The sequence below is a fragment of the Lithobates pipiens genome, unplaced genomic scaffold (genome assembly GCF_037356315.1).
Source record: "Lithobates pipiens isolate NorthernLeopardFrog02 unplaced genomic scaffold, aLitPip1_a1.2 Scaffold_8, whole genome shotgun sequence".
Lineage (NCBI taxonomy): Eukaryota > Metazoa > Chordata > Amphibia > Anura > Ranidae > Lithobates > Lithobates pipiens.
Window position 1 is genome coordinate 180,954,967 of NW_027507903.1, and position 15,814 is coordinate 180,970,780.

Here is a 15,814-nt window from a genome sequence, read left to right on the forward strand (position 1 = left end):
GCAAAATCTCAAACAGTTCCGGAGACGTATAGAAGTTGTCCATGGTCACACAATATCCCTGGTTTAGCAATGGCTCCAGCAGTGTAAGGACTGATGATGTGGCCATCCCATAGCCGCTGTACCTGGGGTTGAACTTCATGCCTTTACCAGTGGAAATGACCGAATTCCAGATGTACCGGCGGATGACTCGCAGAGCATGTAGGATTTTATGCCAAACCGTGCTCTTTTGGATGCAATAAACTGTATCCAGGTCAGGCGTCCCTTGTAGGCCATCAAGCGTTCATCCACGCAGACGTCCCTTTCTGGCACGTAGGTCCGCTGGAAATTGGTCAAGATAATTTGGCATACCTCCCAGATTTTTTTTAGTTTGGGTGCAGGATGCGTGGTCTCATCAAACTCTTCATTGTTCTTGAAGTGGAAACACTTCATGATGAGGGAAAAATGGTATTCGGACATCACGGCGCCAAAAAATGGAGTGGCCATTAATTTATTGGTGGTCCAGTACCATTTCCGTAGTGGTTTCCCCACCACCCCCTAAAGAATAATGAGTCCCAGAAACTGCCAGATGTCCTCTTTGGTCACCGGTTCCCACTTTCTGCTTCGGGAAAACCTGGCATGCAGCGTAGCGGATTGCTGTTCTTGGTAGCGATTTGTCTCTGTGACAATTTTTTCAATTACCTCCTCAGTGAGGAATAATTACAGGTATGCCAGAGGGTTGTCACGCTCGACATCTACCTTCATCCCAGGTGATCTAGTGAAGGGGAATCTTGGCGGCGCTACATCGTTTGTATCGCAGTTGACAGGGCACCAAGTACGCACATCGCTGAGGTCAGGTGCAGGATCATCACCGCTGTCACTTGCCAGATCCGTGTCAAACGACAATTCTCCCCATGACTCACTATCGCTAAGTTCTGCAAGCAACTTCATGTCGCTGCCGCTGTCACTCAGCTGGTCCAAAGGCGATTTTGTAGTGAAGTGGCGCTTTTTTGATGCCATGTTAGATTATTTTATTGGAGGCAAGGAGCACTGTACAGTTAGCAGTAAGATAAAGAGATGATACAGTGTAATTTTCTCAGATTACAGTGTATCACCTCTTTTTATGTGTTTGTGCTGTTTTACTTTTTTGAAATTCCCGCCCAGTTCCACTCCCATGCTGCTCGCAGGGAAAGGAACCAGAAAGTGAGATGCCGGTGATCTCACGTTGGCGATAACAGGGGAGGACAGCGGAGAACATCGCTGGGGCGCCAGGAGAAGGTGAGATCTCCGCTGGCCGCTCTGCAATGTTGCCCCAAGCGTGACTCGGGATTACCACCCCTGCAAGAAAAAATCAAACCCGAGTCACGCTCAGGGATACCGCCAAGGAGGTTAAAGTATTTTTTTTTTACATACAGTGACCAGAGCAATACAGTGTACCATACTAACACTGTAGAACTTTTGTTTTTACACACTATGATTGTTTAGAACTGTCAGTTTTACAGTTATAAGTAGGGATGCACCGATACCATTTTTTCAGTGAGTACAAGTACCGATACTTTTTTTTTTTTAGTACGCGCCGATACCAATTACCGATACCTACCGCAATTGTTTTGTTTTAACTTCAGCTGTTAGACCCCTTTCACACTGAGGGCGTTTTGTAGGTGCTATAGTGTTAAAAATAGCACCTGCAAAACGCCCTAAAACAGCTGCTCCATGCACTCCAATGTGAAAGCCTGAGGGCTTTCACACTGGAGTGGTGCGCTGGCAAGGCATCAGAAAAAGTCCTGCCAGCAGCTTCTTTGGAGCGGTGAACTCACCGCTCCTCCACCGATGCTCCCCATTGAAATCAATGGGGCAGCGCTGCGATATTGCTGACAAAACGCCGATCCGGCAGCGTTTTGCAGGCAGATTTAACCCCTTTTCGGGCGCTAGCGGGGGGTTAAATCTGCCCCGTTAGTGGCCAAATAGAGCCGCTAAAACAACGGTAAAGCGGTGCTAAAAACAGCGCCGCTTTACCGCTGACGCCCTAGGCAGAGCAGTGTGAAAGGGCTCTCTGCAAAGGTACAAATCATTGAAAAGTTATTTACAAATACATTTTTTTTTTTTATTTAGCGCTTTTTCAATGTGAAATATGTAAATATATGTTAATACAGGGGTTGACAAATTTGCTTGGAATCTAGGAGCCAGCTTAAAAAGTTAGGAGCCAGGTCCGTGACGACGATCCGGACCTGTCCCTGGCCTGACATGGAGACGAGTGGGAAGATAGCAGCGCCGTCGCCGCCCCCCCCCCCCCCCCCCCCGTCTCCAAGTCATTGCCCATAGCTCTTGGAGGGACATTTTATTTATTTTTTTCAAATGACAATTTTTTTTTCAATTGCATTTTAGTGTAAATATGAGATCCGAGGTCTCTCTGACCCCAGATCTGATATTTAAGAGGACCTGTCATGCTTTTTCTATTACAAGGGATTTTTACATTCCTTGTAATAAGAATAAAAGTGACACAACATTTTTTTTTAAAAGAACAGTGGAAAAAAAAAAAAGTTAAAATAAAGCAGAAAAAATAATAATTTTTAAACGCGCCCTGTCCTGCCCGCATATAAAATCGGTGTTCGAACCACACATAGGAGGTAGCGCCGTGATCGGTAGAGCGAGAGCAATAATTCTACCCCAGACCTCCTCTGTAACTCAAAACGTGCAACCTGTAGAATTTTTTTAAACGTCGCCTGTGCAGATTTTAAAGGGTAAAAGTTTGTCGCCATTCCATGAGCGGGTGCAATTTTGAAGCGTGACATGTTGGGTATCAATTTACTCGGCGTAACATTATCTTTCACAATATAAAAAATAATTGGGCTAACTTTACTGTTGTCTTATTTTTTTATTAACTAAATTATTTTTCCCAACAAAAGTGCGCTTGTAAGTCCGCTGCACAAATACGGTGTGACAGACAGTATTGCAACAACCACCATTTTATTCTCTAGGGTGTTAGAATAAAAAATATATATAATGTTTAGGGGGTTCTAAATAAAGGGAAGAAGAGGCAGGTAATATAATACAGGCAGAGGAATCTTCATTAACATTGCTGGTTTGTCATACCAACGGCGACCACAAGAGGGCGCCAGATTCCATAAGGAATCATAGGACCGCAGAAGGCCTCAAAGCCGCGGCCTAAATTTTCGGCCGCCGGCGGAACGGCCCGACGCGATCACGCTGGGGGGGTCCACAGACACAGGATACCCCCAGCTGTGCTGCCCCAGGCGCGAGGTCGCTATTTCTAGTCGCCAATGCGACCTGGCGACCGGGTTTTGTCGAGCCCTGTGTTAATATATATGTGTAAAAATATTCACCAACAAAGCAAACAAAAAAAAGTTTTAATTGTTTATCGTTTATAGACGTGAACAAAAGATAAAAAGCAGGAAAATAATAATTAAATGCAGAAGAATAGGGAGTTAATTAAGGCTGATTAGATTAAATTAAGGGTTATTAAGGGGTTAAACAGAGGAACATTTGTTAATCCCTTTGATCTGCAGATGAAGAAACAGAAGTATACAAAAAGAAACAATGTTTCTTTTTATTTTAGTTTCAGGGCTGAGCAATGTTGTTAATAAACATTCCGGCTGCTTTTTTTTTTTTTTTGACAGCTCCAATTACCAGACTTCTTTAACACTGGGGAGACCCATTGACAGCTCAAAGAACCGAGCCTGAAAGTATCGGCTTCAGGTAAATACTCTGTATCGGCACCAATACCGATACTTAGAGGTCGACCGATATGGGTTTTTCTCTGGCCGATGCCGATATTTAGAAATCATGGCGGCCGATAGCCGATATATGATGCCGATTTTTTTTTGGGCCGATATGTTAGGCCGATTTTATTTTATTTATTTATTTATTTTTAATCCCCCTTGATCTAACACACCTTTCCCACTGGAGCGTTTTAAGGCGCTTTTGGGCTAAAAATAGCGCCTGTAAAGTGCCTGTAAAATGGCTCCCCTGCAGTCTGTGTGAAAGACTGAGTGCTTTCACACTGGGGCGATGCGCTGGCAGGATCTTAAAAAAAAGTCCTGCAAGCAGCACGTTTGGAGTGGTGTATACTGCTCATCCACCACTCCTGCCCATTGATATGAATGGGCACCACTGCCGAAGCGCATGCAATGCGATTTGGCAGTGGTGCTTCATGGGCGCATTTAACCTCTTCCTTGGCCGCTAGCTGGGTTATATGTGCCCCACTAGCAGCCAAATAGCACCGCTAAAATGATGGTAAAGAGCCGCTAAAACTTGCGTTTTACCATCAACGCCTGCCCGCTCTAGTGTGAAAGCGGCCTTCATACGTGATACAGAAAATTTCTTACACTTAAACATTTATTAAACAAAACAAACCTCCAATCAGTTTACTTGTATGTATGATTTAGATAAAAAAAAAATATATATATATATATATATATATATATATATATATATATATATATATATATATATATATATATATATATATATATATATATATATATATATATATATATATTAAATAAAAACAGGTAGTCAAAACTTTTGGACAAAAAAAAAAAATGGGCTAACTACTGTTTTTATTTTATTTATTTTTTTTAAATGGTGTATTTTTTTCCCCAAAAAATGCATTTGAAAGACCTCTGTGCAAATGCCGTGTGACATAAAATATTGCAACAACCGCTATTTTATTCCCTAGGATCTCTGCTAAAAAATATATATATCATTTTTGGGGGGTCTAAGTGATTTTCTGGCAGAAAATACAGGATTTTTACTTGTAAGCAACAAGTGTCAGAAAAGATTTAGTCTTTAAATGGTTAAACTGAGAACTTCTACACACTGAGATGACTTAATTCATTCAAGTGTAAACATTGTATCTTTCTGTTCTTTTCTTGGCAGCCTGCCCAGAGTGGAGGAAAGGGTTGCTATGACGACTCAGTCAACTTAGACTGACTTCTATACAGAAGTCATTTCAAAGTCCACAAATCGGCTGATTATTTAAAAAACGGCAAATATCGGCCGGCCGATATATCGGTCGACCTCTACCGATATTAGTATCGGTGCGAAGCCGGCCGATATATCGGTCGACCTCTACCGATACTAGTATCGGTGCGAACCTAGTTATAAGCTGCTGTTTTTTTCGGAATGAAAACTATTCATTCAGTGTTTACTATTGTGGTTAGCTGTGATTGGCCACAGCTATTTACATGGTACCTAAGGGCTGTGATTGGCCCATGTGATGACTGTGACCAGTTACGGAGCTCATCACAATAGTACACAATGAAAGGCATGAATCAAAGCCTTTCATTGTGTACAATTGTCATGTGATCTACAGTGATCTGTCATCGGCTGTGTCTGGTGGATAAAGTGGGTGACAGATCGCGCCGGAGCATATGACGTCCTCCCAGAATAATATGGCTTCTGTTATATTACAGTTGGTCTGGGTGGGAGGGGCGATAAATATGGCCATAGCAATACATGGACCAGCCACAAAACATGTATGGTGAGCGTTCCCTTAGCGCAAAATCATCAACCAGTTTGTATTTAGAAATAATGCTCCGGTGCAATAAAATGTTAGTGAATCTGGGTGCAAAAAATAAAATAAAAAAAGAAGTGCAAACCTTTAGTAAATTAGGACAATAGAAAATTGTCACTTTGCTAACAGAGTTAATAAAAGGAACCAACTGCCAGGTGGTGACAGTTGGTTCCACAAACAGGATTTGTTTTTAGAAGACTAGTTTTTAGTAAAGGAAGATTCAGGTAGGATGGTGAGCAGACTGAATTTGGTGTCCTTTGGCAACAAAAGTTGTTGCATTTTGTAAAATTTTACCCCAGTGTCACTGAAATGTTTGACTAAAGCAATGTAACGTCAAAATACATGTAGAAATCGACTGTAGAAATAGACCGCCCATATAGTGATGGAACAGGCTTCCTATTAAGTACATTTTTTGCAGGCATGCTGGGTTAAAGTACACAATTTGTAGACACTTAAGTTGCATTGGTTCAACTAAAATAATTTTCTTAACCTGTTAAAGACATTGGGGAAGATTTACTAAAATTGGAGAGTACAAAATATGGTGTAGCTCTACATAGAAACCAGCCAGCTTCCAGGTTTAATTGTCAAAGCTTAATTGATCAAGCTGAAGTTAGGAGCTGAGTGGCTACCATGCACAGCTGCGCCAGATTCTGGGTGCTCTAGGTTTAGTAAATCTCCCCCACTGGGTACATGAATTGTGGCTGAACAAATTTCCTCCCCAAAACATCTGCTCTACCTAGTGAAATCACCAGGAATGGCTGTTTTACAGCCGCGTTCCACTCACAGCAGCACTGATTGCATCGACTATGTAAATAAAGCCTGCAAACAGTTCTTACTGCTTCGTTAAATTTTTAAAATAGCTGCCTGGTGCTTTGACCGATTACCTCCAGCCCTGACTTCTCATCCTGTCATTGGTACTACCCTTTGAGTAGGAGCTCTCAACCCATCTCTCCACTGGTGAATCCCCACTTTATCCAATACTGGGAAACCCAGCATCCCCCCCCCCCCCCCCCGGGACTGGAACCATCAGAGTACGTGACACTTACATCAACAGGGAGAGATCGGGCCTCTCATTTTCTGGAGGGCACTCAGTGGCCCTTTGTCCAAGCCCTGACTGACACTGGACACTATTCGCCTTCCGTTTTGGAAGGCGATTTGTCTACACCACTTCCTACATTCGATAGCAAACCTGGCACACTATCATCAAGAACTGACAACCTTTGAAGAGTACTGCAGGGACGAGGGGGCCTTGCCTCAAGTACTATCCAAAACATATGCGTTGCTTAACTCCCCCCCGACACAACCTGACCTGCCCTTCTTGCAGAAATGGAAAACTGACTTACAGCGCTCGTTTACTGATGCTCAAAAACAGATGATAATTAGATTCTCATTGAAAACCTTGATCTGCACAAAAATTCAGGAACTTAATTATAAGCTCTTGACCAGATGGTACTGCACACCCTCTCCTACTTTCCTACTTCCACAAACAAATGTTGGAGATGTCAGATAGACGTGGGGACACTTCTTCATATTTTTGTGTCCTGCCCCCGATTGCCACACTTTTGGATGATAGTTAGAACGGTCACCCAGAAATTTACTGACCATGTAATCAGTAATGACCCTGCTTTTCTCCTGCTCCATGCCACCTCGATCCTAGGACAGAGCTACAAAAAGTCAATAATACAACATTTACTGAATGTAGCTAAATCCTGCATTCCTCTCCGGTGGAAGAAAAGTTCACCCCCTGGCTATGGATGTACAGAGTGGAGGACATTAAAAAGTTAGAGGATCTAGTCCTCACTGCACAAAATAAACAAAAGAAGCACTCTAAGGCATGGAGGCTTTGGAATATCTTTATTCTTTCCGATGAAGGATTGGCTATGCTTAAGAGCCCTTTCATACCGAGGGCGTTTTGCAGGCGCTATAGCATTAGAAATAGAGCCTGCAATCCGCCCCCAAACTGCTGCACGTCAGGAAAAGTCCTGCCAGCATCTTCTTTGGAGCGGTGTGTTTACTGCTCCTCCACCGCTGCTCCCCATTGAAATCGATGGGGCAGCGCGGCTATACCGCCAGCAAAACGCCACTATTGCTATTAACCCTTTCACGGCCGCTGGGTAAAAGCACCCCGCTAGCGGCCGAAATGTGCCGCAAATCCGACAGTAAAACATCGCTAAAAATAGCGGCGTTTTACCTCCGACGCTATGGGCTCTGCAGTGTGAAAGGGGTCTAACTCTTAAACTAGCACGTGATACAGCCCTGATGGTCGCCATGGCTGGAGACATGCTCATAGCCCTGGGTCACCCTACCCCTCCCTTTCCCCTTTACCTCTCTCCATCTCCTCCCCTGTTTTCCCCTCTAGTACTCTATCCTCTCTTTTGTTCCCTCAGGGATCGTTGTATTCCCCCCTTTTTTCTGGTAATTTTCCTACTTTTCTGAGTTTATTTCCTTTTTCTTTTTCTTTTAATTAACGGTATTCGAGAATTGGACAGGGCAATTGAACCTCTGTTTATTGAGACATGGTGATATTCCCATCTGACGATCCTAGAGTAATGTTAAATGTATGAGGATGATGCTGATCAGGTGGTCACAAGTCCTATGGATTATATTGTTCCATGTTGTGTTATTTACACCATACAGACTGCAGGCCTTGTCTGAGATAAATATGTGTGTATTTCTTATGTTACACTTTGTTTGTACTGTGTTTTTTCTGATTTCTTTTTGTGTCTTTATATAAAACAATAACATTTATATTTGAAAAAAATATATATATATTGTTGAATTGCAGTTGATTTACTAAATAAGTAGTGGCTGTCCACTCAGCAAAGTAAATGTTAATGAATAAGGTGAAGCAGTGTTCACATTTAATACCCAATCATATCGTAAAAAAAAATCCTTGCAAATGATTGGATAGTTTAACCCCCCTGGTGGTATTTCCGAGTCTGGCTCGGGGTGAAAATTCAGTACCATTAGCGGTAAACCCGAGCCAGATTCGGGATCGCATCGCTGGATCCAGGATGAGTTTACTTACCTTCCTGCGATCCTTCCAGGATCCAGCGATGTCCCCCCACAGTGCGAGCGAGCCTCCCTCTGCTCGATGTATCACATCGCCGGGCTCCGTACCCTGCGATCGCTGCAACGCACAGGGATGGAGAACGGTGCCAAATTCAAAAAGTGAAACACACACATTACATACAGTATAATGTAATCTTACAGATTACATTACTGTATGAAATTATTTTACCTCCCTTTTGTCCCTAGTGGTCTGCCCAGTGCTCTGCATGTAGTTTTATATTATAAAAACTGTTCTTTCTGCCTGGAAACTGGAGATTGTCCATAGCAACCAAAACTGTCCTTTTACATCAAAAGTGGTTTAAACCAGCTAGAAAATAGCGATATAAATTGGAATCACTCGCAGAATTGAGCGATAGCGATTTGTGGGGAGATCCGTCATCAAGTACTGAAAAGTAATGACAGTGACAATTCTGCAACTGAGCAAATTTCAGTGTTTTTGATTTGATTACATTATTGAATATTTTTTATTATTATTATATTATTGTTTGGTATAATTATTTATAGTTATTTATTATATTATAATTTATGATTTAATTTTTCAAACTTTATCATACCCGGGATGTCTACTAGACTCTGGTTTGGACAGATTTAAGTAAGTTATTGCTAAGAATTACAGGACTACAATATAAAACGCCCAATTTCTATTCAAAATAATTGTACCGCTTTCAGCACCTAAAATCTGACATAATCATACCGCCAGGGAGGTTAAGTGAGCACATCTTCATAAACATTTTATTATAAACTTAAGTTTTTAAGTGAACGGCCTCTACACTTTTAATAAATCAACCCAGTGTATTTTGTTAAGGCCTTTTGTGCAGATCAAATGCTTGTTCTTCGATCTGTAAAAATCTTAATTTCAAGCAACTTTACACATGAAACATTTTTTTTTTCTAAAAGTAAAAATTATTTGTATTTAACACTTGGTTAACCCAAATCAACCCTAATGAATGCATTTTTCCCATTCTCCCCTATTTTTTGTTTGCTCTTTATTATGGTTATTATCATTCTTTATTTATTTTATAGGTAACAGAATTAGCAGGATACACAGCAAGGGTTTACAACATGTTTTCTGTTTTTAATGAAGTAAAAAAGGGAATATACAAGAAATCAGTGATTCAAGAAACACAGATGCAACTAAAAAACCAAGAAAAATCTGAATTTCACATAGAAGGGCCCCTTGAAATTAAAGGTAATTTTTCTTTCTAAGCTACCCTTTTTTGTAAAAACTAGAGGAAATATGTTCTAAACCAAATTATTTCTGTACTGTTTTGAAATTGAATCACACTAAAATATTCAAATATTGCATTTCATTCTCTGTACAAAGGTTTAGAGATCATAGTTGACAAAATGTTCCTAAAGCCTACACTTTGTTGTGCTGTTCTCAATGCTGAAAGAATTAATGTTGCAAGCAGGCTCATATTTTGTAATGAGATTTGGTTAAAGGTCAGGAGTAACTGCTGATGTGGTGATAGGTCAGGAAAAACATTTGCTGCTATATCCCAATTTGTTTTCAAGTTATAAAAGAGTGCCTCATTTTATGCAAAATAAATGTTCACTTACAAAAACTGCTAATGCTAATACAACTATTCTAATACTAATACCATACTAATGCTAATTAAACAAAAAATAAAAATGAGGGGAATATTTAAAAAGCAGTACATTTGACTTTTACCACATATTCACTGGTGGCCAGTCAGTCCCTTTCATTTAACAATCATTCATCTTGAGTGAATGTTTGGTAAATGGCAGATTGACTACCTTATAAAAATGCAACTAAAGACCTTCCGGTCAATAACACCTTTGTGACAAACCACACAACTACAGCCTCCAACATAACGTGGCTCACTTGTCTACACTTGACCTCCTTCTGTAAGAAACTTCACGACTCCAAACAGATCCACAGACCCCTGACTGGCTTTGAACAGCTATGCACACTCTCTGAAACCCCCCGTCACACCCTATCACTGATCTACAAACTGATTCTGGATCACATTCATGGCACCCTACCTAAGTACACTAAAGCCTGGTCAGGGGAAATTGGGAGAGACATATCTGAGGCAGAATGGGGTAAGGCCTTTCTCTTTACCCATAAGTCATCTATATCAAGCTACACTCAGGAAACAAATTACAAGCTGGTATCTAGGTGTTATCATGTGCCAACCAACCTCAAGATCATGTTCTTATCAGTCACCGACATCTGCTGGAAAGGTACGTAAAACCACATCTGGCGGGAATGTGATGTGATTCGGCCATTTTGGATGAAAATCTTCAAAATTTATACTGAAATATACGACAAACCTCTCACGCCCTCCCCCTCCATTGCCCTCCTTTCCATATTACCTGGTACTGTTAAATCTCAAAAACATAAACCTCCTAAAATGTTTCCTCAGTGCAGGTCGACAACTAATTCCTAGACACTGGAAAACTACCTCCTCCCCATCCCTCATAGAATGGGTAGGTGAGATAAACAACATTATGCTTATGGAGGAGATGCAAGCCAAATTCAGTATGATTATGTCGGATTTTAGGTGCTGAAAGCGGTACAAACATGCAACATTTTCCTTTATCTGGAGTATCTGGAGGCATTACTCTACTTCAGATAAACTGAAGCAAGGACTCATTGGGGAGTAACCCTTGAGAGGCTAACCCAAAAATTATGATCTCACACCCTGGACGGATTACCCCTCATTAAGATGAGGCTCGCTGTCTTTTCACCCCCCTCCCCCTCTTTTACCCATACAACCTCCCTTCTTCTCAACTGGTTTCCCCCCTTTTACTATCGCTTCTATTCCTCCCTAACATATCTGTTTTCAGCTATATATAGCCATACCATGTAACCAAGTGTATATTAGCTCCCTAATATGAGCACTTTAATCATTCGTGGAACTTAAATGTACGCCAACACTATTGTTCTGTTAACTCCCAATGTTCAGTTGAGACACATTTATTTCCTCGGTCTCTGGGTGCAGCAGGTCCCCACAGGGGCGCCCAGACAGATAGAATTTGCACTTGTACAAAAGTCACTACTACGTTTGAAATATTACCTCAATGACTTAACAAGTTACCAAAATGTATGACATAAAATGCACTATCTTTCTTTTTTGTGTAATTCAAATGTATTAGACCATAATGCCTATTTTTGGGCACCTGGTCATGTTCTTGCTTCTTTCTGTTTATATTTATGTTGAAAACAATAAAAACGTATTGAAATTAAAGACCTTCCTATCAAATGGCATAGGAATCGGACCTAGGGGAGATAATTGAGGAGGAGGTATGGACGAAATGGTCTACCATGGTGCACAAGGGCATACTCAACACCTCATTGGTGGAGGCAAATTACAAATTGCTATCGCCTTGGTACCTGTTCATACAAGGCTAGAAAAATGATACTCTGGTGCTTCATCCCTATGCTTTTGGGGATGCAGACAGGAAGGAGATATGTTTTTTTATTGAATCAGGATGTTTATCAGTGACGAGCAAAATATACCTAGAGGAATTGTAGCAAAATGTCTGTATTACAAACGATTGGCCTACTATCTGATTGTTAGTATAGTGCTTTCTACAGCCAATTCCGTCTGTTTGGATGCCAAAAACTGAAGGTGCAGGCTAGAAAATGTATTATCGTACATAAAAACAATGTGCGATTATCGTTTAACTAGTAAGATTTTCGGCCAAAAACAAAACAAAAGCAAGACTACGCATATTCAGAAACTAAAGAATATATTACAATACAATTCAACACATTACATCACTTCTGAAGTTGTTTCCTGTCGTGCAAGAATTTTTGTTGAGTAACCTCTTCATTTTCGAGACTAACATGAGGAAAACATTTGGACAATCATCCGTCCAATATTTTCACCATGTTTAACAAGGTTTTAGTGTATTTTTTACGCACCTTGGATCATTGAATAAATTGAGAAAAAGCAAATACAACCATTGGCCTATTTCAGGGGTATGCAATTAGTGGACCTCCAGCTGTTGTAGAACTACAAGTCCCATGAGGCATAGCAAGACTCTGACAGCCACAAGCATGACACCCAGAGACAGAGGCATGATGGGACTTGTAGTTTTGCAACAGCTGAAGGTCCGCTAATTGCATATTCCTGGCCTATTTGCTTCAATCCCCAGAGAGTTGTAATGAGATATTTTAAGGTCAGCCTGTTCTTACCAAACATCATGGTCAATATCTGTTAATGCAAAACAAAAATACAAGCGTCTTTATCTCTAAGCAGGAATACTAGGATCTCTGCAAATGTGTGCAGTTATAGTCTTAGTAATTCTATGTTGAATCACAATCTGTCACGGAAGGTCCCCACTGGCCATAGTGAGCATTTCTCTAATAGGATAAACTAACTACACTACACCGTAGGACTCGGATAAACATCTCGCCAACCAGTCAGTGCACTCATCATAATTATATTAATTTGCTGCCAGATGTTGTTGGACCTTTTAATAAAATTAATGAATCGGTGGTGTGCATATATGAGGTGGTTAGTGGACAGCTAGATTTTAAAGGAGTTGTAAAGGTAGAAGGTTTTTTATCTTAATGCATTCTATGCATTAAGATATAACATTTTCTGTGTGTGGCAGCCTCCCCAGTACCTCCTAATTACTTACCTGAGCCTCATCTCTCTCCAGCGATGTCCTTGAGTGTCTTAGCCGTCTGGGACTCTCCTCCTGATTAGGTGAAACACAGCAGTGGTGCCATTGGTTCTGTGCAGTCAATCAAAGTCAGTTAGCCAATCAGGGGAGAGAGGGGGTGGGGCCAGGCCAGGGCTCCGTGTCTGAATGAGCACACAGAGCTGTGACCCGGAAAATAGCAAGCTGCTTGCTGTGGGGGCACTCGACAGGAGGGAGGGGCCAGGAGCACTGAAGAGGGACCAGTGAAGAGGAGGATCTGGGCTGCTCTGTGTAAAACCAACTGCACAGAGGAGGTAAGTATGCCATGTTTATTATGTCTATTTTTTTTTAACGAGACTTTACAGACACTAAAGAAAAGTCTGTGTGATTCCAGGGCATAGCTTGATGTAAGCAAAGCATTTGATATGGTTCTCTTAAAAAAGTCATACAAGCTAAGACATAACTCTTGGAGATTTGGGGGGTTACGCAGTTGGCAAAAGGATAGATATTATTGTGAGTTATAAATGAGGTTCACTGAGAGCAGTCACTAGTAGTGTACCACTGGATTCTGTTCTATTGGATCTGTTTGTTTGTAAGTGATAAAACTGATATTCCTGGAGGTGATGGTTACATGGAGCATGATTTGGTACTACTGGAAGAGTGATCCAGCAGTAAAAAATGCAATTCAATATCTATAGATGTAAAATACTGTACTTAAAGTGGTTGTAAAGGCACAGTTTTTTTTTAACTTCATGCAATTATGCATAAAGGTAAAATACCTTTTGTGTGCAGCAGCCCCCCCAACACCTTTCTAAGCCCTCTCTTGATCCAGCGATGTCCACGAGAGCCTTGGCTCTCTGGGGACTGGCACTCCTGATTGGCTTTTGGCAGCAGCAAGAACCACCAGATCACAGCCAGTGAGCCAATCAGGAGATGGAGGGTGGGGGACCAAACCATGGCTCTGTGTGGGAATAGGCACCCAGAGCCACTGCCTGGGAGCACTCCTGCTTGGGTGCCCCCATAGCAAGCAAGCTAATAGCGCTGCTTAAGCCAGAAGGACTATCTATTAGATCTTTTTTGCTCACTTTTTAAGACTTTAATATTGCTTTAAGGAACAAAATAATCCTTTAATAAAACAATATTGGGGGTATAGCTTTGGCAGGAATTACAGTGTTTATTTCAGAAGATGGCAAAATGAGCAAACAGTGTGGCCCAGCAATAAAAAAAGTGAATAGAATTCGAATGCGTATTATTAGAGGTGGTCACCAGCAGGAGGAAGGAGTTCCTGTATCCCCTATATAAATTTTTAGTTAGACCATATTTGAAATACTGGGGGAGACTTACTAAGGCTCCATGCACACTGGAGCTCATAAACTGCAGTTTATTTGAGTTTGGGTGTTTTTTTTTAAAAGCCCATAAACTCCACTCTATGTTAGCCTATGTGTCCATGCACACAGGGGCGTTTTTTAGCTTTAATGAGCAGTGGAGTTTATGGGCTTTTTTCTGAATGCCAGAAATTCGCGTTTCACTGCCAAAAACGACAAACGCACATAAACGCTCATAAACATGCGTTAATTAGTTAATTAGCGTCCAGTGTTCTATTTTTTCAATGCATTGTGGGAGTTTGGAATGCGCTGTGGGATTTTTGGAGTGTCCTCTGTGTATCTGTATTAAAAACGCCCATAAACGCTAACGCTAAAAAACACTCATAAAAGCTAGTACAAAACGCTGTTAAAAGCACGTTTTCAACCAGCATTTTCTGCCAGCAACCTGGCGTCCAGAAAAAGCTTTTTTGAGCTTCAGTGTGCATGGAGCCTAAAACTGGAGCACGCAGAATCTGGTGCAGGTGGTAGCCAGCCAGCTTCTAACTTCAGCTCAATCAATTAAGCTTGACAATAAAACCTGGAAGCTCAAAGACAAAAATAGTGCTGCGCTGTTAAATGATACTAAAATGTAAACTAGAGGGCGTGTATGATGAACACACCTAATAAATCTACATAAACAATGGACAATAGCGTGCAGTTAAGCAAATATCAGTGTGTACTAAACATATCACATGAAATACTTATAAGGGCCGGTTCACACAGCGAGGCGCGGCGAGGCGTCTCCGACTTGCCTCGCCGCGACCTGCGGGGACCTCAGCGGCGACTTGCAGAGGACTTCTGTATAGAAGTCAATGCAAGTCGCCCAGAAGTAGTACAGGAACCTTTTTTCTGAGTCGGAGCGACTCGAGTCGCTCCTCTCAGAACGGTTCCATTGTACAGAACGGGGGCGACTTGCGGGAGCGAGGCGAGGCGAGTCGTGTCGCCTCGCATCGCCTCGCTGTGTGAACCGGCCCTAATAGTAATCAACAAAAATAAAATAGTAAAATCCTTTGAAAAGTGATAAACAATCCTCTGAAGAGTAATAAATAAAAAAGTACACCTTGCAGTAGACAAAAATGAGGTGACTTTCTTTCTTCTGTTTAAAAAGGAATATAAAGTGCAATATGATTTTTTTCACTTTGCTGTTGACTCCCTCTTCTGTGCATCCAATTTAAATTTATAGTGCAAAGTAATTGCCCAAAAAGTGATGGCTTTTTGTTCGCAAAGGAACAGACCTCCATCTCCA

General features: G+C 41.3%; 1 protein-coding gene across 1 annotated transcript in view; it reads left to right on the top strand.

Moving 5' to 3' along the window:
• Positions 1 to 15,814, top strand: part of ABCD2 (ATP binding cassette subfamily D member 2) — an 81,965-nt gene that overhangs the window by 15,087 nt on the left and 51,064 nt on the right. The window contains exon 4 of the mRNA XM_077472669.1: positions 9,608 to 9,773. Within this exon, the coding sequence (XP_077328795.1) occupies positions 9,608 to 9,773 (166 nt within the window). The remainder of the gene's footprint in view (positions 1 to 9,607; positions 9,774 to 15,814) is intronic.